The sequence below is a fragment of the Rhamphochromis longiceps genome, linkage group LG16 (genome assembly GCF_057381845.1).
Source record: "Rhamphochromis longiceps isolate RC_006_pf linkage group LG16, R_longiceps_female_GT1.1, whole genome shotgun sequence".
Taxonomy (NCBI): Eukaryota; Metazoa; Chordata; class Actinopteri; order Cichliformes; family Cichlidae; genus Rhamphochromis; species Rhamphochromis longiceps.
In genome coordinates, this window is record NC_140572.1 from 19,256,768 (window position 1) to 19,282,029 (window position 25,262).

The window sequence follows — 25,262 nt, forward strand, 5'->3', positions numbered from 1 at the left end:
GGATGAAGTGTTGTGTGTGCGTGCGTGCGTGTGTGTGTCCCAGCTTGTGCAGTCAGTTGCAGTGGCTGTGTGCCTGTAGATGGTTTGAGAGTGGCTCACCGCTGCTGTATGATCATACAGGCTGAAACATGAACACAAGCTGTGGAGCAGATTCATACTGACACACTAAAAACTGCTCATTGAGCCGACAGTCAGGACTTTGGTCTGTTCTTGTGTATGCGCCTGCATCTATTATGAGGAGTTTATTTTACTGGGCTCTGTTTGTGTTTTTTTCTTTTGGTTAGTAAGCCTTTTATTAGTTAGGCATGGCCAGGGTTGTTTGGCAGTGCACCAGAGTCAAATCTAGAGATGTGCAGTTGCTTTTGCTCCTTTCGGGCTCTTTTGTGTGTGTGTGTGTGTGTGTGTGTGTGTGTGTGTGTGTGTGTGTGTGTGTGTGTGTGTGTGTGTGTGTGTGGGAGGGGGGGCTTACTTGTACGGCCATGTAGTCACTCAATCACAGCCAGATCACATTTTCCATGAGGGTATGTTTTACTGATGTGGGTCATACACCTCATGAAGGGAGTAGTTTGAGGAAATGCCAGCAAGTACCATCATCGAGGAAGTCTGCTTGAAAGCAACCTGCATAATTACAAAGCAATGCACAAGGACCAGACCAAGAACTCTCTAGTAATTCCTCAGTCAGTGCTAGAGCTTTTTAGAATTTTCTTAAATTTACCATCCAGGATCCACAATATTTGAGTTGAGGGTGGATCTGGTTCACGTTCTTCATTGCAATACAGGGATATTGACCTTGGTGAAGGATGCACTTTCCAAATGCCTTTCTGGTTAATGGGTAGCTAGTTTTAGACTGAAGTGTTATTAGAGGTGTTTGCATGTGGCTCAAAGAGAAAGCAGCAGGAGGATTTACAAAATGTTCAATGAAGTCTTCATTATTCACTTGTAGCCATGATGTACTAAAACCATATTTGTAAGGATTAATAGAGTGAACTCAATAAGTTCAATCTATAAGTTAATAAGCAGTGTGAGACGGGCCCTTGGCTACCTCCAGTCGCTAAGGTGAAGTGTGCCTGAGTAGTTCTTGGCTGTGAAATTGGTTGCAAAGATGCTGCAACAAAAACCTCTTTTTGATTGCTTTCGTTGCTAGCAGATCGCAGTGGTCAGTATAGTTTGCCCTGAAGATGCCGTCTTGTCTGCAAACTCTCACGAACTTTTCATGAGGTCATCTCAGGAACACAGTTCTCCCACTAAACTGATATCCAAGCCTGGTGGTTATTAGAGTCCGAGCAATACTGGCTGGACTGATATATGAGCCAGTATTAGCTGTTTGTCAGTATAATGGCATCAGCATTTATAACAGCCAATAACCTAAAATCAAGAGTAAAGAAGTGACGAGAGAAACACATGTTTGAGAAATTTTAGAGAAATCTGTTTCGTGTGTCTAAATATCACTCTGTTATGTTTTTAAATCACCGGATATCGATGTATGGGTCTATCGCTCTGCTGTTTATGAGGGACAACAGCTTGTCTGAGAAGGTGGATGAAATGAAGGGCTGCAACAATGGTCACTTTAAGATAAATGCAGATTATTTTGGACTGTGAATCCTGAAGATACATGATGCATACATCCATTTGAATGGCATGTGTCTGTGTGGTGCTGATCAAATGTTTCTCTAAAAATTGTTGCCTTCCTCTGAAAATGTTGAGTGAACTGAAACACTAAAACAGGAGAAACTGCAGTGTTCCCCACATCCCCCCTTAGTGTTCACTATCCTTCCTGGGGTCCATCCGACCCATTGTTGATGCAGAAATATTGATTGTCTCTGCTTTACGAATGGACAAACAGATGCTAAATAAAGACCCAGTGTGGAATGATTGGTTTCTAGCAGTGAACCTGGTGAACACTAACTGAATGAGTCAAACACCTCAGCTGCCAACAGCTTGTAGTTATTTTGTATCTCTCAGGTGATGAAGTGCTTCATCCTGCTTGGCTAGTACCTACAGAGGTTTTACTGGATATAAGTATTTGCTTTTACACGAGACACACAAACCAGATGCATCAAGGCGTCATCAGTTGAGAGCACTTAGGCGAGTTTACTTTCCTTAATAGGTTTTCACTCGCTGTGGTGGGTTGTAGGGTGTAACACTGTACCTCTATGTAAGGTAATGGAGATGAAACCCGGAGCAGTTTGCTCCTCAGGGTCAGAAACTGCTGATGTAATGAGAAAAGCAAAGCAGACGTGAGTGTAAGTGAGACACAAGTCATTAGTGCAGAAAAAAGGGAATTATGTAAGTTTGTAATCGTGGCGTTTTGAATTGAGTTCTACAGAAATGACAGCGCATTTTATTTATTATTCTTCCCCTCTGGTAGCCTGCAGCCACGATTCCACATTTACCGGAAAAGAGCTTCTTCCACATAATGACGGTTTGTATTACAGGCCTGCAGAGAACAGCTAATTGGAGAATCAGGCTCTGTAATTTAAAGCATATTCACTCCCAGAGGTTTCTCAGGAAGGCAAGCTCCTGCCGTTCCTGCACTGTTAACACTGACAACTCCTTTGAAGTAAGGGAGATGGACAGGAAGATGATGCTGGCTGCCGATCCCCTCCTCATCGCGTTGACAGATTCGTTAAATATAAATGAAGGAAAGTCTCAGATCGCTCAATCCCTGTTTTGAAATCCTTTGAATGTGGAGCTCTCTCATCAACAAGCACAAGCCAGACCCAGTCCATTTATTCCAGCTGCGTAGCTGCTGTGATCCAATCAAATCTGTCCCACCTATGGGTGAGAAAGGTATCAGCAGCTGTTGAGAGCTGCAGATGGAGACATCAGTGATGGGAGAGTTCACGCTGCTCTGAGCATCCTTGTGTGCCCTCCGTCCTTCATGGCTGCTTGTTTGTCTAAAGATAAAAAAAAAAAAGTCTACTCCAAAAGTAAACAATATAAGAAAAAGTTATTTGTTCTTTGAAGATGAATATCTGAGCTCCAATGCTTTTGTTTAGTTGCTTTTGTTTATTACAGAGCCAAGACCCAAATTGGTTTCTGCAGCGTGTAAACAAAGTGGATGAATAAGTTACATGTGTGCTAAGCATTTTTAGAGAGTGGGAAGGATTAAATATTTGTTCCCTGCAGGCCAGTGTGGCACAACAGCGTTTCATCTTATTTAATTATAGAGAGATTAATAATTGAGTTTGGGGAGAGGCTATTGATCGGCTCGACTAAGATTTATGGCTGTTGTACCTCACCTGGTGGTGAGATTATCATTCATCATGGATTTTGTATCTGATCCCATTTTAAAGAAAATTATTATTCTTTTAGCCAATATAGCTGAAAGATGCAGCTTTTGGTGAGGTGTCCTTAGACTGAGGCTGTTCTTAAACCAAGGTCGCTCCTGGTGGCAGGTGACCACCTTGGTGTGTGAGTGTTTCTGAATGGGTGAATGAGAAACACCATAACACACTCTTGGGTAACACCAAGCTACAAAAGTGTTACATAAAGCGTTTTTTTATACTGAGAGGAGCATTTCTGTTTGTTTTATTGATCTTTATTACACATGTTGGCTGTTTTAGTTGTGAATGATAAGGATAAGTTACACAGTGAGGCAAATGTTTTTTTTTTACCTTAAGCTTATGAAAAGTAGTGATGTGCATGACTTGTCATGGTCTCATTGTTTTTATGATTTGTTAGTTGTTTTTGGATTATTGTGAAGCTTTTAACTTATTTTCATTCTCTTAGTTATTTAGGTTATTTTATCCATTTGTTTTAAGTTTCCCAGCCTTTCCTGGTATTTCCTGTAAAGTTCAGATACACATTTGTCTTTAGCTTTCCTTTCACTTGTGCCCTTACTGGTTTCACCTGTGTCTCATTACCCTCCTGTGTCCAGAGGTGGGATGACTGTGAAACTGCATGCTCACTTGCTAACACCTTGCCAATCACAAATCATTATGTAAGACATCTCTGAGGAATGTCTCCAGCACCCAAAATTATCCTCATTTCTAAAATATAGAATGACCAAGATTTAGAAAGGAGACTTTATTTTTTAATTCAGTATGAACCAAAATTAGCAACTGGGTGAATAAACTCAGCAGAAAAGTTCACACAGTTCAATAGGACAGGGAGCATTTTTGCAGCCACAAGCACTGCCCCCTGGTGGCCACATAAAGAATGCAAATTTAAGGCACTTCGTGGCTTCACTTTTCCGACTATGAAGCTACATCTATCTTTTATATTGTCTGTGGTTTTAGTAAGGCAAACTGTGTTATTACAACAACTTCAGTGATCATGTCAGACACACTGACCCATTCTGATAACATGCAGCCAGTGAAAAATGAGTGGCTGTAAAACAGTGATCACATTTTTATAGAATACGATAGAATGCACTTTATTTATGTCACAAGCTTTGAAACTCTCACACTGCAGTTACCAAAAAAAACACAATTTAGAACAAAATGGATTAAATGAAGTAAAACTCAGGAAGATAAAGGGTGACTGAATAAATTAGCTCACTAATGTTAAAACTGCAGAAGGAATGGGAACTCAATTTTTTAAAAAAGGTGTTAAAGATGAGTAAGATTATTGTATTAAAGCCTGTTTATGTGTGTTAGGAAACCCAAAGGGAATCACTCAGCTCTGCATGGATCAGAGTTTGGCATAAACAACACAAACGCGTGGATGGATCCACTAAACGTGGCTCAGTGGATTAAGGCCAAACATCTTAACTTTGGTCTTAACAGTCCAGCTGACACTGTTCCAGAAGTCTTTTTCTTTGTGCAGCTTTACAAAACTAAGCTGTGCTGCCATGTTCTTTTTAGAGAAGAGGCTTTCTCCTGGCACCCCTTAGGCAGCTACTTTTCTAATAACTGGTGAAAAAACAACCTGTTTTAATAAATAAGTCTGTGAATAATTGCTTTTTTCCCAACATTTAATTAGCAGATTTCTTGTTATGCAAAGTGCAAGCAATTTCTCACTGTAACTGCTCCATCTTGGTACATTACTCCACAGTAAAAGTGAAAAAGGATCCAGTGATGATTTTTATTTCTTTTTGTAAACACAGCTCTAGCAACGGTGTCAAATGCACTGCTTTTCCTACCTTTTGATTCACAGCAATTACATTTTAACTGATAGTCGTAAAAACACGTTTTTTGCATGTCTTGCAAACTGAACTAGTAATCTAGTAAACAGCGAGGTTCTAATCAGTTAGATAACGTTAACAAATGCACAAGTCCTTCAAATTCTCTATAAATGAACGTATCTTTAAGTCTACCCATAAAAAGCACAAAAATAGGGTTATGAGTGCCAGTTGCATCACAGTGTAAATGATCACATCCTGTTTGTTTGCAGTTGCTGCAAATTCCTTCAGAGCTGATAACTTTGACGGTGTATGTGGTTCTAACTAGTGTTCACTATAATGCTGAAACACACACACAGAGACACACAGACACACCTGTAATTGGTTTTCCATAACTTTCTTTCCTCCCTCCCTCGCCCCATTAAGAAGCAGACACTTAAGTTTTCCCATTAGACAGCTAAATCTGACTCACTCAGTATGTGGGTTTGCTCTGTGCAGTCGATGCTGTGTGATCTGAATGCTGAAACCTCAAAGCTTGTTGTGTGTGTGCATGTGTGTAACTGTGTGCTATATGACTTGCAGCATTTTCGCCCAGACAGCATTTGTTAGACTGACAGAAAAACCACGCTGAGGAAGAAGGAGTGGTAGCTACTGGTGATTTTTATCTTGGGCTCTGAACTGGACATGTGTGTGCTTAATAGACTGGCAAATTACAGCAGGATTTTCCTATCCTCGGTCAGAAGGCACAGGTGACTTATATGATGAAAGAGAGGGTCCACAGCAATGATAATTAGGGTTCTTTTAATCCAAACATCTCCAGAAGTGAATTCGTGTGAGTATATGTATATGTGTGTGTGGTTCTGTAAAATAACAGAAATTACAATTAGCAAACAATTAAAGTCAACCAAACTGGTCTAAATAATACAGAAAGGGTTGAACAGAAATGACTAAACACCACCCCCTGGTGGACACAAATGGGCTGCTGCACAGGGATAGACTCCATCTTTACTTTGGGCAGCTCAGTTCACAAGGGTAGCGCCATTTTGGTCAAATCAGCGTGAATATACAGTGTCTCGTGGCTACACGAACAGCTGGAAAACTCTACTAAGCATCACCCAATGTACATAGCTAAGTATATGATAAGTTACAACCATAGAACAAACAAATACAAGGCACTTACTTATCATTCACGCACACGCACTACACATGTTCAGTACAACAGCCCAGCTCCACCAGCGCTATCAAGGTGGACCAGCGCAAATACAAACAAGGGATGGGAGGAATGTACCATCTTAGCAGTGGTTAGAGGGGGTCCGTGGAACAGTCTATATACACAAATCACAGGGGTTTTCTACAGCCGCCCCCTAATGTGTATAGCACATTAGTAAACATCAAAAACCCATGTGAATATAACTAAGGACATTCAGCTGACAGTTTAGGTAAAATGATAAGTTTTGACACAGGCCGTTGGTATTTATGTTCCCCAATAGCGACTTCAGCTACTCGCACCTGTCCATCCGGGCTGGGAAACACCTGTGTTACCTGTCCTACGGGCCAGGAAGCCCGTGGGAGCTGATAGTCCGCCACCATGACAGTCTGTCCCACTTTCAAGGGTGGAGTAGTCTGGTTCCACTTCTGACGAGGCTGCAGTCCAGGCAGGTAGCGCTGAATGAACTGAGTCCAGAACCGGTCCGCTATGACTTGGCTGTGACGCCATTTTCGCCTTCCAAGTTCTTCTCTGGTGCCATATACTGCCTGGGGAAGGGAAGCATCGCGCCGCCCCATGAGCAACATATTTGGCGTGATCGGGTCAACATCTGCAATATCCGAGGAAACGTATCCCAGTGGCTTGGAATTAAGTATGCCCTCTACTTCAATAAGAACAGTAAGCAACAAATCCTCTGGCACCGCTTGACCTTTGAGGGCAACTTGAAGTGCAGATTTGACTGAACGGATCTCCCGTTCCCAGGCTCCCCCAAAATGTGGAGCATGCGGAGGGTTGAAGTGGAAAGTGATGCTCTGTTCACTGAGCTTCTCCTGCAGTCGTGGCTCCATCACTTTGAATGCCTCCTGCAGCTCTCTGTCTCCTCCTCTGAAATTGGTGCCCTGATCACTCAGTATTTCAAAGGGTTTTCCTCTTCGAGCAATAAATCTGCGCAGAGCCATGAGAAAGGAGTCAGTGTCCATACCAGTGAGAAGGTCGAGGTGAATGCAGCGGGTCGTAAGGCATTTAAATATAATGCCCCACCGTTTTTCTTGTCTCCTGCCTATCTTTATAGTGAAAGGGCCAAAACAGTCAATTCCTGTGGACCAGAATGGCGGCTGATTTAATCGCAAGCGGGTAGCAGGGAGATCAGACATCTTCGGTGAAACAGGCTTGGCTCTCCACTTCTTACACTCCAAACAGCGATACTGATGCTTCCTTATGGCCTGTCTGCCTCTTAAAATCCAATACCTGCGTCTCAATTCGGCAAAGACACGTTCTGGGCCAGGATGCAGGAGACGTGTATCATAGTCTTTGATGATGAGCTGAGTAGTAGGATGGTCTGGTGACAACACGATAGGATGCAGAGTATCAACATCCATCTGCTCTGCTCGCCGGAGGCGTCCACCTACTCGTATGAGGCCAAGCTGACTGTCATATTCGGGAGAAAGGTTGCTCAGTCTGCTGTCTTTGTACACCTCTTTCCCAGATTTAAGGGTGTGTACTTCAACAGGGAAGCTTTCTTGTTGCGCCTGTTTGAGAATTTGAACTTCTGTCTCTAGTCGTTGTGCTGCTGACATAGGGAGGCCAGCCGCCCCGTGAGAAGACAGGTGGGTGGCCTGCACCAAATCAGCCCAGGTGTTGTATGCAGGATCAGACTGTGCCAAATCTGTAGTGACATAGGCACAGAAAGCTGATTTCTTTAACTCAGTATTATCTTCAGTGTCTGTACTCACAGTAGGTCGTGCTGGCCACTGCTCAGATGCTTGTCTCAGGAAGGGGGGCCCATCCATCCACTGGCTAGGTTTTGACAGCTCACGTAATGGTTTTCCCCGGGTGATGTCATCTGCTGGGTTCAAAGCCGAGGGGACATACCTCCAGCTGGCGGCCTCAGTCAGCTCCTGTATTTCGGCAATACGAGTACCTACAAACACTTTATAGTGACAGGACTCGGACTGGATCCAGTTCAACACAGTGGTAGAATCGGTCCATAAAGTAGTCTCACTAATGGGCAGAGTAAGCTCACTGAGGAGGAGTCTAGACAGTTGTGCCCCAGCCAGTACAGCACACAGCTCTAAACGGGGAATTGACAGTTTCTTGCGGGGAGCTACACGTGATCTGGCCATGATAAAGGCAGTGTGGACCTCATGTTCTGCCGATTTAAATCTCAAATATGTCACTGCTCCGTAAGCACTCTCTGACGCATCACAGAATACATGCAGCTGGAAAGTTCCCTCTTGGGTTGCTGGGGCTATGTAGCATCTAGGCAGACAGATTTCTTGTAGATACTGTAACTCACTCACCCACTCTTGCCACCGCTGGAGTAACTCGCCCTCGATGGGATCATCCCAGTTCCTGTCATTCTGCCACAGACGTTGAACAATAACCTTTGCCCGGGTCGTGAAGGGGATGATGAAGCCCAGTGGGTCGTATTGAGAGGCGAGGATGCTGTAGATATTTCTCATGGTTGACTCCTGAGGAACCACTGGCCGACATCTGTAGGCAATCTGGTCTGTGGAGCAGTGCCATGCCAAGCCTAAAGTTGGTTCTTGGGGATCTGGTTGGTGTTCAGTCAACCACAGCTCGCAGGTAGGGGACTTTGCTTCAGAGGGGAGATGAGCAATGGCCTCTGGGTAGTTACTTGCCCACTGTCGGATTTCGAAACCACCAGTAGATAGCAACTCTCTGATGTTATCGACAAGTGGTCGTGCCTGCAAAGCAAAGGGCAGAGATTGCAAACAGTTATCGACATAAAATGAGCGCAGCACTGAGTCTAGTACTTGTTCATTGCCATCTTTATGATCCTGCACATGGCGCTGAAGGGCATACGTGGCACAACAGGGGCTGCATGTGGTTCCAAAGGGCAGGACACACCACTCATAAATGTCCAGGCTCCGATCTCTTTCCATATCTCTCCACACGAATCTCAGCAGGGGCCGGTCATGCGGAAGAAGCCGCACCTGATGGAACATACCTCGTATGTCCCCACTCACAGCAACAGGGTGCTCCCTAAATCTCAACAGGACACCTATTAAGGATGGACCGAGAGTTGGACCTGGTAGCAGCTGATCGTTAAGACAGTCTTGCCTGTATTGGAAGGAACAGTTGAAAACTATCCTAGGCTTATTGTTATGATGCACAATATGATGGGGAATGAACCAGGATTCATCTGTGAGGTTTGCCTCTTCAGGAGTGAGTTTTCTTACATAACCTGCTTGTTCCAGTTTGTGTATTTCTGCATTGTACACAGCCGCTAGATCAGGATCTTTAATCAGGCGCTTCTCTGTGGACCGAAGGAGAGCCATCACTGCGTCATGGTCAGTTCGTAGTTTAGTGGAGTCTCTGCGGCGGAGCAGAGGAGTAGCATAACGAGCTACTCCATCCACCTGTACACGTTCTGTGGTTTTCTGCAGTAACTCCAGTGCCTCTTTGTCTTGTTTAGAGCGAGTTACCTCTTTCTCTGATCGAAAGGGGAGCACATCTAACTGCCACAGCTTCTCAACGTTCTGTCTTAACGCTTGAGAAGGAGATGGTAACAGGGATGTGTGCAGACATGAAGCTTCAGTAGGTAGATGTAGAAAGGTAGCTGGTCCCTGGATGGCCCAACCGAGGTTAGTGTTGACAGCAACAGGGCTGCCTAGTGGACCGACTTTGACAGGTGACAGAGGGGTGATGAGCTGGACATTATCTGAGCCTATAAGAAGCATAGGCTGCACATCCTTAAATGCTTTGATGGGAACGTCGGCCAGATGTGGATATCTCTGACGGAGTATGTCCACTGGGCAGGATTGTTTTGCCAGATTAAGTTCTTTAGCAGTGAAGACACGTCTGATGTGATGTTTGATTTGGGGAGAGCTGGGTGCACTCAGTTCAAAAGAAACCGATGCGCCTTGTAACTGTGACACCTCCTGCCTGATGGTTCGTAGTTTGAGGGACTCCTCTGTGATATTTAATTGCAGGTAATGAACCGCTGCAGATAAAACAATAGTCCGCTCTGATCCATCGTCAAGAATGGCATAGGTGGACAGAGATCGCCCATTGTTGTGGAGGGTAACTGGGACCACTTTAAGCATGACTCTGCCTGAATGAGTGACTTGGTCCAAATACACCATGCTGGAGGCTGTACTCAATGTCAGGATACTCTTGTTTGGGCGAGAGGCAGCTTCATGAAGGATCTGCAGGTGTTGTTCTCCACAGGTGGCACAAGGTTTCTTCAGATTGCAACTGTCAGGCTGGTGACTCCAACCACATCTCCAGCATCTCTTATTGTCATTAATCCATGTAATAATCTGTGTAGTACTCAGCTTACTGAAGTCAGAACAGGAACTCAAGTAATGTTCTGTACTGCTACAGAAGGGGCAGTAGGGCTTAAATTTCTCTCTTTTCTTCCCTTTCATAGGTTCTTTACTGTCAGTAGGGCTGAAGTGGTATTAGCCGTCGGTGTTGTAGGCTTGTCAGTGCCATAGTAGACTGATGAGGATGTCTTTAATGGTCGTGATGACTTGTCTCTACGATCTGAGCGGGGTTTATCAGATATGTAGCTTTCTGTAGCCCTTCGTGATATCTGTATGGCCTGTGACTTCCTCTCCAACCACTGTGCAAAGTCAGGGAGAGTATAGGTGTTAGCTGAGTCACTCCGCAAGATGCCCTTTGCAAGACAATATTCAGCAAAACTGTCTTGATAGGAGAAGGGGAGTTTACTCAAAAGCCTGTCCACATGGGAACCACACTCTAGTTCGCTCTTAGCAGCTCCTTCCATGGAGTTTAGTAGTCCCACCAAACTACTAACTGATAGAGCAAAGTCTTCAAACCCCTGTGCATCTCCAGCTTTCACTGTGGGAGCTCTCAAAATGTTGTTAATTTCACCTTGGACTAATTGGCGTGGTTGTCCATAGCGCTGCTGTAGAGCCTGCATTGCTTTACTGAAGGGCATAGTGTCATGCACATACCTCTTTGCAAGCTGAAACGCAGGAGGAAACTTTAGATGATCCAGAAGTACTTGGAATTTGTAATCCTCAGACAGGTGTGGGTGTGGTCCCAAAACTCCATCCAGACCTTTCTTCAGTAGCAGGAAATCACTCTCTTTTCCTGTGGTGAAGCGGATCAGGTTGGGTTTTGGGATGCCATAAGAAGAGGAAATAGCCATCTCCATCAAGTTCGGTCTCTGAGAGGAAAGCAGAGATGAGGAGTGTTGTGGGATGCTCTGAATTACATCATGCTGTGAACTGACAGGTGCAGCTGGAGCAGGATGCCGATAGGTATACTGTGAGCTAACAGCAGGTGGCAGCACTGGTGTAACGTATGGCTGACTGAGAGGTGGGCCTGAAGTCCAAAGCGGATAGCCTGGAGAGGGCATGCCAGGCGGCAGCGTGACAGGGTACTGCATAGTGCCAGGGATACTAAACTGAGCAGCACTGTGTGGCACAGACCACTGTGGGGTTGATGACTGCCAGTTCAGGTCTCTTTGCTGATACCAGGGAGGATGTGGCTGTTCTGTTGCTGTAAATGCAGACCGGGGTACCACTGGTGTTGGCTGAGCAGCTGATGGCATAGAAGAGTGGACGTATGGAGGGGACTGAGGAATAGGTCGGTTAACAGGGAGAGTAGGAGCTGTTGACTGTAATATTTGAGGGTTATCAACATGATGAGCTGTGGAAGGGGAGGTCTGCTGTACAGTATGAAACTGAGGGCTAGGTATTACTGGAGATATGGGAGGGATGTTTTCTAGTCCGCCCATAGGAGGAGCTTGTGTAGGATTATTATCCACAGTTAGTAAAGGCATACTATGGCTCCGGACCTGGGTTTGTAACTGTACTTGGGGGGTTCTTTGGCCAAAGTTCAAAGACACTTGTATAGCGCTCTGTATCTCCCTCATCTGCTCCTGTACCTGGGTAACACACTGCTCCATCCTCCTTATTCTCTCCATCTCTGGTGAGCCATCGATGCCAGCGATTTGGTGTATTGGAGTAGCTGCGTTAGTGTTCGGTGGAACTGGGTTAGTCGGCTGTGGGAGATAGGTCCAGATGAAGTCATCCAGATATCTTGGAGCCCTATGTGGTCTCCTTTGCCGGGCACCTTGTTGTTCTTCATCATATCGGGATGTCGCCATGTTAGGAAATGCTGTAATTAATCCGGCTCGAAGGACCACTTGAACTGGACATGTGTGTGCTTAATAGACTGGCAAATTACAGCAGGATTTTCCTATCCTCGGTCAGAAGGCACAGGTGACTTATATGATGAAAGAGAGGGTCCACAGCAATGATAATTAGGGTTCTTTTAATCCAAACATCTCCAGAAGTGAATTCGTGTGAGTATATGTATATGTGTGTGTGGTTCTGTAAAATAACAGAAATTACAATTAGCAAACAATTAAAGTCAACCAAACTGGTCTAAATAATACAGAAAGGGTTGAACAGAAATGACTAAACACCACCCCCTGGTGGACACAAATGGGCTGCTGCACAGGGATAGACTCCATCTTTACTTTGGGCAGCTCAGTTCACAAGGGTAGCGCCATTTTGGTCAAATCAGCGTGAATATACAGTGTCTCGTGGCTACACGAACAGCTGGAAAACTCTACTAAGCATCACCCAATGTACATAGCTAAGTATATGATAAGTTACAACCATAGAACAAACAAATACAAGGCACTTACTTATCATTCACGCACACGCACTACACATGTTCAGTACAACAGCCCAGCTCCACCAGCGCTATCAAGGTGGACCAGCGCAAATACAAACAAGGGATGGGAGGAATGTACCATCTTAGCAGTGGTTAGAGGGGGTCCGTGGAACAGTCTATATACACAAATCACAGGGGTTTTCTACAGGCTCATTGACTGACATGTGGCCGATATACGGTGCTGAAGGAGGTCTGAACACTCCTCCTTTGTGGACCCTGAACAGAGAACACATTCACGCCGGGCTTCATAACGTCTCTGAGCCAGTTTTATTCCTGCTTCTTTAACCCCATCCTTACTCATTTCCTCTCAGCTTTATTAGCTCCAGGCCTGCTCTATCTTCCCTATCCCTTCATCCTCTTTCCTAGATGAATCCCCCTGGCTCCTCACAGATTGGCTGTGAGTGCCTCTCAATGATGTGTCACATTTCAGCTTTTTTTTTTCATGTTTTCTCAGTAATGTGTCACTGCTAAAGATGACACAATATCGATGGCTATGGTGGGTATATGTTTAGGAGCTGTTTTGTAGCAAAACGTTTCAAATGAGGATCACAGAGTGTATCCCTGTGTTAAAAAGATTTGTTTTTCCAAGCCAACTGGAAAACAGAGATCTTTTGGGACTTACTTATTCTTCTTGCATGTGTTCTGTCCAGTGGATTCTGATTACTCCCACCCGTGGTATCTGGATTAGATGAAGTTGAGCAATACTTTTAGGCTGTTCTTGGTGCTGTTTTGCAGGGCGGATAAAAGCCCTGCAGGTCAGCTCAGGACAAAGCTTTCAAACATTGCCCAACATAAACGTAGCTCTTCATTGTATTAGTTGCTTTTTTCTTGCTTTCTTTTACCCCCAGGGTCAGGACGGTACGCCTACGGAGACGACGAGGACTGGTATTCTCATACCTATAGAGGTAACGACACTTGGTTTGTCACTGCCACAGCATGCACGCAGACATACAGGATCAGTTTAAACTTAACTCGCATTTGAATTCAAGACGTTTTTACATTAGAAGTAGACAATTAATGCACTATAGTTAAGAAAGTACACTCACCAGCCACTTTGTTAGATACACCTATTCAGCTGTGCAATAATGCAATCATATGGGTGGAACTCAGTGAATCTAAACATGGTAAACATGACCCCCTGAAGTTCAAACTGAGCATCTGAATGGGGAAGAAAAGGGATTTAAGTGACTTTAAATGTAGCGTGGTTGTTGGGTATTGTTGAAGATTTCAGAAACTGATGATCTACTGGGCTTTTCTCTAGACAACCATCTCTAGGGTTTACAGAGAGTGATCGAAAAAAGAGAAAATATTCAGTTTCCTGGGCAAAAATGGAAACCACTCATTATAAATAAGGCATGCATAAGAGCAGCTGGGCTACAGCAGCAGAAGATGCCATTCCTCTCAGAAAACAGGAAGCGGATTGAAAAAATGTTGCCTGGTCTGATGAGTCTCAATTTCTGTTGTAACATTCAGATGGTGTAAGCCACACGGAAGCATGGATCCATCCTGTAATGTATCAGTGGTTCATGCTACTGTTGGTGGCGTAACTACTACTCAAATGGCCTCCACAAACCAAAAGAGCAGCTTTGGGATGTGGTAGAATGGGAGATTCTCATCATGCATGTGTGAGGCTATCATGTCAATATGGATCAAAATCTCTGAGGAATGTCTCCAGCACCTTGTTGAATCTCTGCCATGAAGAATTAAAGTAATTCTGAAGGCCGAATACACAGCAATGTGTACCTAATGAAGTGGTCAGATAGTGTATACACCCAAGTTTAAATTGAGGCAAGAATTTCACAGGATAAAATTTTCGATAAAATACTAAAAAATTGTTTAGCTTGAACAAAAATAGCTGAACTCATTTCAGTTCCTCCATTAATTCAACACCAGCTCATTCAGCCAGTTTTGTAAACTGACACTGTTACGTCAAAGTAGCTTCCCATTTTAAATCTAGGGTCAGTTAGACACGGAACATTATCATCCCGGCCAAACCGCACTCTCCCCTCGAGTAAAAGCTCAGATATAATATTTTCTCTTACTCGTTGGCTGTGGAAGTTTTGCCAACACACACACCAGCACAGAGAGAAGGAGCAAGGGTGGTTTGCTGTGTAATGAAAACTCATTTTGACTCCACCTGGAAGTAAGCCTGAGCTTGTGTGTATTCTCCTCTGTGTGTTTGTGGTGGTCTGCAGGCTCAATGTTCAACTAGAGCCAGCAGGAAATAAACTGCAGATTTTGATTTTCCTGTATTGGAATAAGAACCTTGTGGCCCCTTAAATTTGGCAACATTCAAGAAATTTTACACAAGCATCACAGAGATGGGCAGCTATCCACTCTGTGAGGAAGCGAGTTGAAATGTGCAATTTCAAGCAAAGATCTCAAAGGAATAGTTTGATTTTTTTTTTTAAAGAAATACTTTCTTTCTTACTTTAAGTTTGTTGAGAAGATTAGAAGATTGATTCAGTCTCTTTAATAAACGAATCTATCAGAAGTGAACACTGAATTCAGTCTGCAGAGTTTAGCTTATGCGGAGTCACTGAAAGTGCAGCACTGTGCAAAAAGTCTTGTAGTAGTAATTCCTCAATTCCTTATACTTTGCTAGAAAAATGGAAAATGGATGTAATGAATGATTGAAACATATGTAAACATACATGGAAAATATATGAGGCAAAAACTGAGTTTGTACAATTCAAACAAGTTTAAAAATCGATATTTGGTACGACCACCTTTATTCTTCAGCACAGCCTGAAATCACTTAGATATACTTTCTTCTTGAAGGACATTCAAAGCTCTTATTTGGATGTTGGCTGCCTTTTGTTCTGTTTTCAGTCTAGATAATCCCACACTGCCATTGAGGTCCAGTCATGTATTGGGGAGGCCAATACATGACTGATAAATAAGACAGACACGATCTCCAACACGACTGCCAAAATGCTGCTCCGAAATGTTGAGAGCGCGAGCAACACATTGCGAGCGAGCGCAAGTGCAAAAACTGAGCGACAGGGGCTGCTATTGTGTGCGTGTGTATGGATAATAGCAAACACTGAAATACATTTTTTGCACGCAGCAATGAATTTTGTTCACTCAAATTTAGCTTTTCTTTGCTCAATAATAAATTTCTCCTCAAAATGCAACACTTGTACCTGCAATTTATTTTTACGTGCGCTCAGAATAGTGGCACAAAAATAACGCCATAGTTTTACAGATGTAGACATTCACTGCTGTACCTCTCTCCTGACCTCCTCTGTACATTTTGATGATGATTCAACTTTGGCCCAAAGGACCAGTCACGACTCACTTACCTGATGTTTTTCCCACAGGTTTTTGCTGTATTTTCTCCTAGTTCTTCAGGACATGACTTTCAGATACAGTTCATCTGCTGTAGATTGTTTTGCCACTTCCTTATTTTTTCCTTCACACCATGTGCACTGGGTCCTTACTGTCTTTAAGGACACACTGCACACAGTGCCTAGAAATATGCCAAGTTTTCAGCTAATAGCTCTTTGCGAGTCACGTTCTTGGGACAAAATTACTATTTTATGCCTGTCAAGATGTGCTATCTTTGGCATTTCTTGTCAATTCAACCAAAGAAATGGAAACAAATTATGTGTTTTTATGACAGGCTGCTATTAACAAAGTGCCTAAAGAAACAAAAAAATGGTTTTGCTAAGTTGTCTGTTATGTGTAGACACAGCACCGGTTCATTCCTTGCTTTTGGTGCCCTTTGTATGTTTGAATAATTTATAGGTCAGTCTTAAGTGGCTTAACAAAACAAACAAACAAACAAACAAACAAAAAACATACATCTGAAATGGTCAGGTATAAGGACTGGACTGAAAATGAGTGAAAAAGCAGCCAGTGTTCAAAGACAAATTGCTCAAGACTGCTTTTGAAACATAATACAAAGAAATAATAGTTGGCTCAAGACTTTTGCACAGTACTGTAGCTCCATATGAAAACCTGAAATAGACTTCTTAACTGTCTTCTCTAAGATCTCCAAGAAAGTCAAACTCTTCCTTTAATTAAGGCACTATTTTTCGAGACTTTAACTTTCCCTGGTCATCCTTATCAGCATCAGGAACAGTCCTAATCAGGGAAAGATGATAATGGATCCAGGGTACCATAAACTTTGATTCCTAAATCAGTTAAGGATAAGGATAAAAAAGAGCTGCATTCTTAATAAAGACTGTATTTGGTGTGGTGCCTTTCACGCTCTGAAACCACGCGCACACACAAAAACTTAAGTGCTCTCTACACACATTATTATCAGTCTTTTACTCGAGTGAGACTATCTCCTTTGCCTCATGAGACTGTTGGATAATGGAAGTCACTGAAAAGGTAATAAGAAATCCACTGTATCTGCCTGTACTCAAGGTGATGGGTGGGTTTTTGTTCTTTCACTCTGGCAGTGGAAGTCTCTCTCTAAGCTTCTATGATCACAGGTAAGTGCTTGTTACTGAGCGTCTGTCACTCAAGGCCACACCATAAAGACATGAGATAAAACGATGAAGAAAAGGTCAGTGCCTCGTTCTGCTGTTTTTTAGGAACCCCGTGGTGCGCACCCATTAAAATTAAACATGGTGACGTGAGCTGTCGCACACCCAGAGGAGAGCACTACAGGAACGTGATGGGGACACGGTGTAAAATCCGCTGCAAGCAGGGATATGAAGCTCAGAGCTCAGAGGTGGTGTGCATGGCGAGCAAACACTGGTCCTCTAACTACGCCTGCCGAGGTGAGAAAGTCCACTTGAACATGCGCACACATTGTGTTTCTCACTGTTTAAATGCATGCATGTATTCAACACACGCATTATAGCCATGCTTATCAAAATGGATGAAGGGAGGTGGGATATCATCAAACTGGGAACCCAGAGATGCCGCTGTTTGGAGCCAGAACCTTCCACAGAGCTGCCAATCAGCAGAAAAACTGCAGAAACCAAAGCTGTCTATAAGCCTTCAAATCTTATTAACAGAGCCGTCATCCAAAATGACCACAGGCACGCTTTGTGGACGGCCCAAATTTAGCAAATGAGACCGTACTGACTGTTCTAGAGAGATTTTGTTTCTGAGTGCAGCCAGATAGCTTGTAGCTGCACATTAAAGCATCACGTCAAAGTGATTCCTGCGTGATTAGAGCTCATTCCTGATTCTAGAAGTAGAAATTTTATATGCTTTGAACCACATATCACAGTCTTCTTTAGGGGATGTAGTTTGTTGGATTTTTTTTTTTATACTTTTGTGTGCCACTTGTCTCCTTAGGAATTTGCATATGCATGCAAACGTCAGCAACTCGGTTCAGTTTAATTTATACTGGTCCAATTCACAAGTTCAGTGTACTCAACGCTGTAAGGTAAAGATGCTACAATGTGAGTGACAGTTAGGAGAAAAAACTCCCTTTTTTAACAGGAAGACATTAACCAGGAGAACCAGACTCAAAAGAAGTTTGTGGATCAAACCTGCAGCAGAAGCAAAGTTTCAAACCAAACATTAACTGTGGAAAGAGCGTCTACATCCTGAGTCTGATCTGGGAGCTCGTTCCATAGGAGAGGAGTCTGGCAGCTGAAGGCTTTGCCACCTCCTGAGACATGAGTGTGTGTGTGTATAAGTATTTAAATGCATCTGTTGCAATGAAACCCTCATGCAAGCACCACAATGACAATGAGCTCACCCTGCTTTCAGAGATCCGTTGTCCTAAGCTGGATATGCCCATTAATGGTGGCTACAAGTGCTCAGACGGCTCTTACTTCAACTCTCGCTGTGAGTTCTTCTGCTCACCCGGATTCACTCTGAAGGGCCAGAAGACGGCAACGTGCCGCTACAACGCGGTGTGGAGTGCAGGAGTGCCCAGCTGTGTTGGTAAGACTGTTTGCATTGTTGTTGTTGTTGTTGTTGTTCTTTTGTGTACAGTTTGATCTCCCACAGAGGACTGAAGCCTCTAAGCTGCTAACAAGTAATTAGCTGCCAGAGGCACACCGTCAGCTCCAGCTCTCACTTATACATCTCTATTACTATTTGTCCTGATACAGTGTTTGGCGAAGTTAGAACTCTGTGTGTTATACTCAGAGACACATACGCAGACTTTGACCGTCACCAGTGTGTAATGTGTTTCATTTCTTTGCGCCAATCTGAACTAAAAATGACTTTCAGCTTTGTGACCTGTACATAGTGTCATAGTGTCACAGAACTAAAGCCAGTGACAGTGTCATCACCTGAATCTGTGAGGACACTTTCCTCACAAGATTCATCTTTGTCTCTGCAGTCATCCTACTTTTTGTATTGCTTTAAAAGATTTTTTAGATGGCTTTCATGTACTTCAAGCATGTCTTTCATCTAGGCTAGATTTGGTTTAGGAGGATGCACCGTATAACTTTATGTTGCAAGAGTTACAGTGATGACAAGATTTGACAAGTTTTTTTGTTTGTTTTTTTAATTTCCTGTAGATATTGATCCTCCAAAAATCAAGTGTCCAAATGTGAAGGATAAGTGGGCAGAACCTGGAAAGCTGACAGCGAGGGTGACTTGGGACACACCAGAGGGTGTTGACACTGCAGACGGCATCCTCACAGAGTCGGTTGCTTTTCTGCTTCCTTGTTAAGCCCCCAAGAGCAAGTTGAAAGATTAAAACTGAGAATGTGTTTTTTGTTTCCCCCCCCCCCAGTGTTATCCTTAAAGGAAAGCCCTCAAAATCCAACTTCCCAGAGGGGCTCCATAAAATGTCTTACACTGTGTTTGATCGGGCTGGGAACAAAGGGTCCTGCCGCTTCACTGTCAGAGTGCGAGGTGAGCCTCTAAAAGCAGAGGATAAGATTTTGATCGTTTGTCTGGAACAGGGTTTTTGGTCACACACTTTTTCAGGGGGTTATCTCCAAGAAGTCTCCAAAGATTATAGAAATATATATTTAATTGGTAGACTAACATTATGCAATGCAATATTTGCTAGGATGCGTGTTAAACGTGTTAGATCAAGACAGAACAGATGTACGGTACATACAGAATATGTGTGCAAAAGTCTTGCAGTATAATGCAAAATAAGTGCAGTGATTTATTGCAAAAATAAACATGTGCAAAAATATATGGAAATACAGTATATATCCACCTACATACATCCATCTCTCTGGTTCTGTTTCAGATCTTTGCTTGAATTTTAATGCCCATAATGTCTATCTGCTGTAGATAGCATTTTTTAGGACTGCTTATTCTTCTTGTCTAGTTTCCTCAGATTTTTTTTTCATGTCTAGATATGCCAGAGGTTCTGCTAAAAACCTTGGTGGTGATAAAATAGCCATATCAAAGTGGCTAAAGATACAATTTATTATGAGGGGACTAAACACTGGTTCATTCCTTGAGTAAGGTACCTTATTTATGCTTGAATGATTCGTTTTTCTGAAAATGTAATCTCCAAAGATCCCTTTTTAAAAAAATGACAAGACTGGCTGCTTGGAAGCAAAATAGAAACTAGGGGCAGCTCAAGACCTTTGCACAGTACTGTGGCAGTTACCTGAATGCAACTCCAGCTTTTATTTTCCCCTTTAGCACAACGGTTTATGCATAAGCCAAACATATGATACAGACTAATATGGCAAATATCTATTAGGCAAGAGTTAATCAGGCTTGTAAAAAGCTAATTCTCCAGAATCTTACCGTCTCTTTTTGTGAACAGTGCGTCGCTGCAGCCCTCTCTTTCCTCCGGACAACGGTTACATGAAGTGTGACAGTGACAAAGACAACTACGGAGCCACCTGTGAATTCACCTGCACCGGCGGCTCCGAGCTACGGGGCAGCGCTGCCAGAGTGTGTCAGTATGGACTCACCTGGTCGGGCTCAGACACAACCTGTGCACGTAAGTACTGCATCCTGTTCAAGCCATACAAGTTGTTCTCGTACAGACATGACAATCTTCATTTAATAATTGTATTAGTTTAAGTCATTCAGAAATGGAAGGATAAACATAGACATAGACCTTTCTTACTCGTTTTACCATCACTGTGTCATGTGCTTAGCCTGTATTTATAAGTAGACATTGTGTACTTCAGGATTTATTAAAAAGACAAAATCTGTAGTAACAACCAACACACATGCAAGTAGTTTTCATCTCACTGCTCACATCTTCTCCAGTGGGTTTCTGTTTTATGTCTCTTTATGTTTTTGTGAGTATAAACGCTTCACTTCCAACCATTTGAATCATATGCAGTGGTTTTCATTAGGTGGTTTTTTTTCTACTCAGTTTGTCTGTTTTTCATATGGTTTGGCTGTCAAAATGTTTTTGTGTCTTGCCGTCATTTTGGCTGCTTTGTCTGGCAGTTTTTTTCCCCCATCTGGCTGAAATGCAGCGAATCTCTACTTCATTAAAGAGAAGGTTCAATATACAGTGACTTTAAAGACAAAGACAAACTTCTGATAGATCAGTTTTTTTGTCGATATGATACAACTTAAAATAATAAAATACAATTTAAATTGGCAATTAAAAAAAAAATATACCACTAGCTTTTATCTAGCTTCCCTAAAAGCCTCATTTTCACTGTTTAGTTTTGCTTTTTGGGATGAAATCTTCAGAGGAAAAAGCTTGCTCGTGCAACAAGTCAGTAAGAGAGACACTTTGTTGTCCTGTAACCTGCTGGGAGTTTTTACAAGTAGCTGAAATTGCTGATGATTAAATTAATTGTAGAAATATTGCAGTATGAGAGGGAATCCTGAAGTCTGAAAAGGTGAATGATCACAGAAACTGAAACCATGAGCCTTGGACATTACTCAATAGAGAGCTCAAGGACTTTAGAGAATTTAGTTTGCATTCATTTACAAAATCTGCTTACTTATTAGCCCAATATGACGTTTTAAAATCGAAATTCTGTCCTGTTAAATATTATATGGCCTGATATTTATGTAAGTGGGTTTCTTCACCATTGAATGTAATCAAAACAGAGGTGGAGGTCATTTTTTGACTACAGAAACTCAGAGGGATCCTGCTTAATGCAGAGATATTGGAGTGCATTTTCTTTTTTCATATAGTTCCTGTAACCTTTTCTGGTTTTATATGAGAATCCAAAATGAGGACAATATGGCGCCTCTTACCGATCGATTGGACAGATCAATACTGGACGGTCCTCCATTAAATGTTCAAGAAGACAGAAAAAGTGCAACAGTTGAATAACAAAAGTCATGTGTTCGACTCGGTTCTGTCACATTTCCAATGAAACTCATAAGTTGGACCTACAGAGACAGACTGGAACGCAGAATAAATATAAAAAGTGCTTTTATTGTTTACCAAACGTAAAAAGTGATGCGCATTGTGGCACGAGAATCAATACAGAAATAAAATCCAATCGCAAAGAGACTAAAAGAAAGCAGTGAGCCAGCTGGAGAAATCAAGAGCGACTAAAAAACATGAGGGTGATGGGACAACAACAGGGTTAGGACTGTGGGTCAGAGGACACAGACTAAATGCTCACACCAGGGAGAGGGATAAGGCAGGGATGGACTCAGTCAAGACAATAATGAAGGCAGGGAAAGGAACAAAGGCGAGACAGCCACAGGAGGAACTGACTTTCAGAAACAAACACACAGACAAACGATGAAAAGCAGAAAGAGGAAACATAGGAGGCACAGAAAACGAGGAAAACCCTCCAGAAACACAAAGGACCGTTAAAAGGTAAGGATTATAATCGAAAACAAGGGTCAAAGACCGTGAGCCATTAATTTGATTTTATCACCTGAGCAGCCAAAAACAATCAATGATGAAACATCTCACAGAAATAATGTGTTGTAATAGCACCCTTTTCTTTGTAGCGTGTGTGTCACGCCTTGTCTCATCACTTTAAATTGTCCGTTCAATGTCGTCACAGCCATGAACATCAACGTGGGAGTGCGTACGGCTGCTGCGCTGCTGGACCAGTTCTATGAGAAGCGAAGGCTCCTCGTTATCTCCGCGCCAACGGCTGCCAATCATAATTACCGCTTCCAGATGACTAACTTGCAGGTGAGGCACGACTCTCAGTTAATGAGCTGAATGTGAGTCGACTGAGATGGAGGGGTGGAAGTCAACGCCGGAGCGTCTTGCGTCCTCTGTGATGATGCACACAAAGACAGCCTCAGTGTGTTTGTGGGGGGTTTTTTCGCCCGATTTGCCACCTAAGTGGGTAAAAGTGGTGACATAAATAAATAGGAGAGAGGGTGTTGTGGTGATGAACACGAAATGTCACGGCAGTGAATAAATGATAGTGACACTGGCTCTGATAAGGCTATTCTGGGGTGGATGCTTTCCCACATCATCAGACAGCATTAAGTCAGAGCTGTTTTTAAATGCCTGACCTTTCAAAGTGACTCGGATATCAGCTGAAAGATAAACCGGTGTCAGTTTGTGAACAAGATGACTGATCGGTCCTGCAGTCTGTCGACTGGTTATCAGGAATTTCTACAGTTAGTTTGAAAGTGAAGGAAAAAACAGTTCATTTTCACCTTATTTGGGAAAATGGTGATAATTTTACACAATTACACAACTGACCCATCAGTATGGTTATTTATTCACTGCAAACACTTTAAAAATCATCTTGCTGCAGTAGCAGACAAAGGAACTGTCAGAAAGTTTGGGCTGTGTGGAGTAGGCAGATCTAACTTGAAATGAGTTTTTATGCAAACTGTGGAGAGATTTTCCCCTCAGGGCTCAGTGAAGTCTGTCCAAATCTATCTGTGTTGTGTGCCACAACTTCACAGCTTAAAAAGCAAAAGGAGTGTCAGTGTAGCTGTAAATTAGCGTAAATGTACTAAACTGTATGCTTTCATAATAACATAGCAGATTAGCCATGATGTCAGGCGTCTCTTGGAAATGAGAATTTTAATCTCAATTAGATTTTTTACCTGGATAAATAAAGGGCTAATAATTAGCTCAGATAGTTTCACATTTTAATAGCAAGATAAGCACATGTGTAGACACTGTTCTAATACTTACCTTAGTATATTAATACTAAATAAGTAGCAAACTGCAGTGCTGTACAAGTTCTCTATCACCTGAACATCATTCGAAACACTGACAAAAATCCCCCTGTACATTCACAGATGTATAACCCACGTACGCAGGGATCCTGTAGCATTCGTGCGTTTATATAAATGGATGAGTCGAAATATCAATATTACAATAAATTGTTTATTAATATGCTTGCAACAGTTATTCAGTTAGGTTTTACTTACAAAGTGCCAATTCACAGCAGCAGTCACCTCATGGAGTATTATATTGGAAGGTAAGGACTCTACAATATTACTTAATCAAAACCAGAAAAAATGAGCCGTCTGAGAAAAGAGCAAAGAGAAGTAAGGACAAATAGGAATGCAGAAAAAGTGCTTTCAGATTTTAATCCACCATGTAGTTAGGGGTACCATCTGGAAAGAGTCTGATTGCCAATAGCTTCATTTTTCAGCATGGCAGTGAACCCTGCTAATGCAATAAAATCATACCTGGATAGAAAAAAAACACACAATAGAACATTATCAGACATGGATTGGCCTCCCCAGAGCCCGGATCTCAAGATTACCGAAGCAGTGTGGGATCATCTTGACAGAAAACGGAACAAGAGGCACAAAACATCCAAAGAAAAGCTTTGGGAGTCCTTCAAGAAGCCCGGACATTTAAATAAATTGTTGGACCTAAGAGGTGGCTCAAGACTTTTGCACAGCACTGTAGGCACATTGTTTTTTTTCAGTTATTGGAAAATGTCTCATTTAAAATCTATTTTTGTTAACTTTAACCTGCTGAGCAACATCAACAGCCTGCCGGATTGTTTGAATTCCTGTTCATGCAATAAGGACAGGAGTGGGGTTTCCACTGGATTAAAATTTCCCCCTCTCTTCATGAACAAAAATCCAGTGTGTATACTTGTTGGACACACGATGTCTCCCAGTTCTGCTTTCTCTAGTGTGCTGCGGATTTGAGATTCCAGATCAAGCTCTTAACTTGAAACAGAGCCAAGATTGGCTCCAAATTAGTCAAAGTCTAAAACAGTGTAGTCATACGTACATGTGGAAAACACATGCACAGAGACAGCATTGTTTTCGAGTGGCGCTGAACGTAATCAAAAACATAAAACTGATGGATCTGTGTGTCTGTGTCCTGTGAGAACAGCAAGCTCAGTGTGGCCTGGACTTGAGACATGTGACAGTAATCGAGCTGGTCGGGACTTACCCGGCACAAGTCGGCCGGATTCGACACAACCTGCTTTCTCCAGGACTGGCCCTGCAGCTCAGGTACTAACATGCAAACACACCCACCTCTGTTAACTTCAGCATGTGTGACTTTTGCTCGCTCCTGCTCATTGAACT

At 42.8% G+C, this 25,262-nt stretch overlaps 1 protein-coding gene across 2 annotated transcripts in view; it reads left to right on the forward strand.

Annotated features, from left to right (window-relative positions):
* Nucleotides 1-25,262, forward strand: part of srpx (sushi-repeat containing protein X-linked) — a 28,050-nt gene that overhangs the window by 916 nt on the left and 1,872 nt on the right. For both annotated transcript variants that reach the window (XM_085384106.1, XM_085384105.1), the window contains exons 2-9: nt 13,802-13,858; nt 17,501-17,689; nt 18,636-18,812; nt 19,397-19,523; nt 19,615-19,736; nt 20,617-20,796; nt 22,796-22,929; nt 25,066-25,187. In XM_085384106.1, the coding sequence (XP_085240232.1) occupies nt 13,802-13,858; nt 17,501-17,689; nt 18,636-18,812; nt 19,397-19,523; nt 19,615-19,736; nt 20,617-20,796; nt 22,796-22,929; nt 25,066-25,187 (1,108 nt within the window). The remainder of the gene's footprint in view (nt 1-13,801; nt 13,859-17,500; nt 17,690-18,635; nt 18,813-19,396; nt 19,524-19,614; nt 19,737-20,616; nt 20,797-22,795; nt 22,930-25,065; nt 25,188-25,262) is intronic.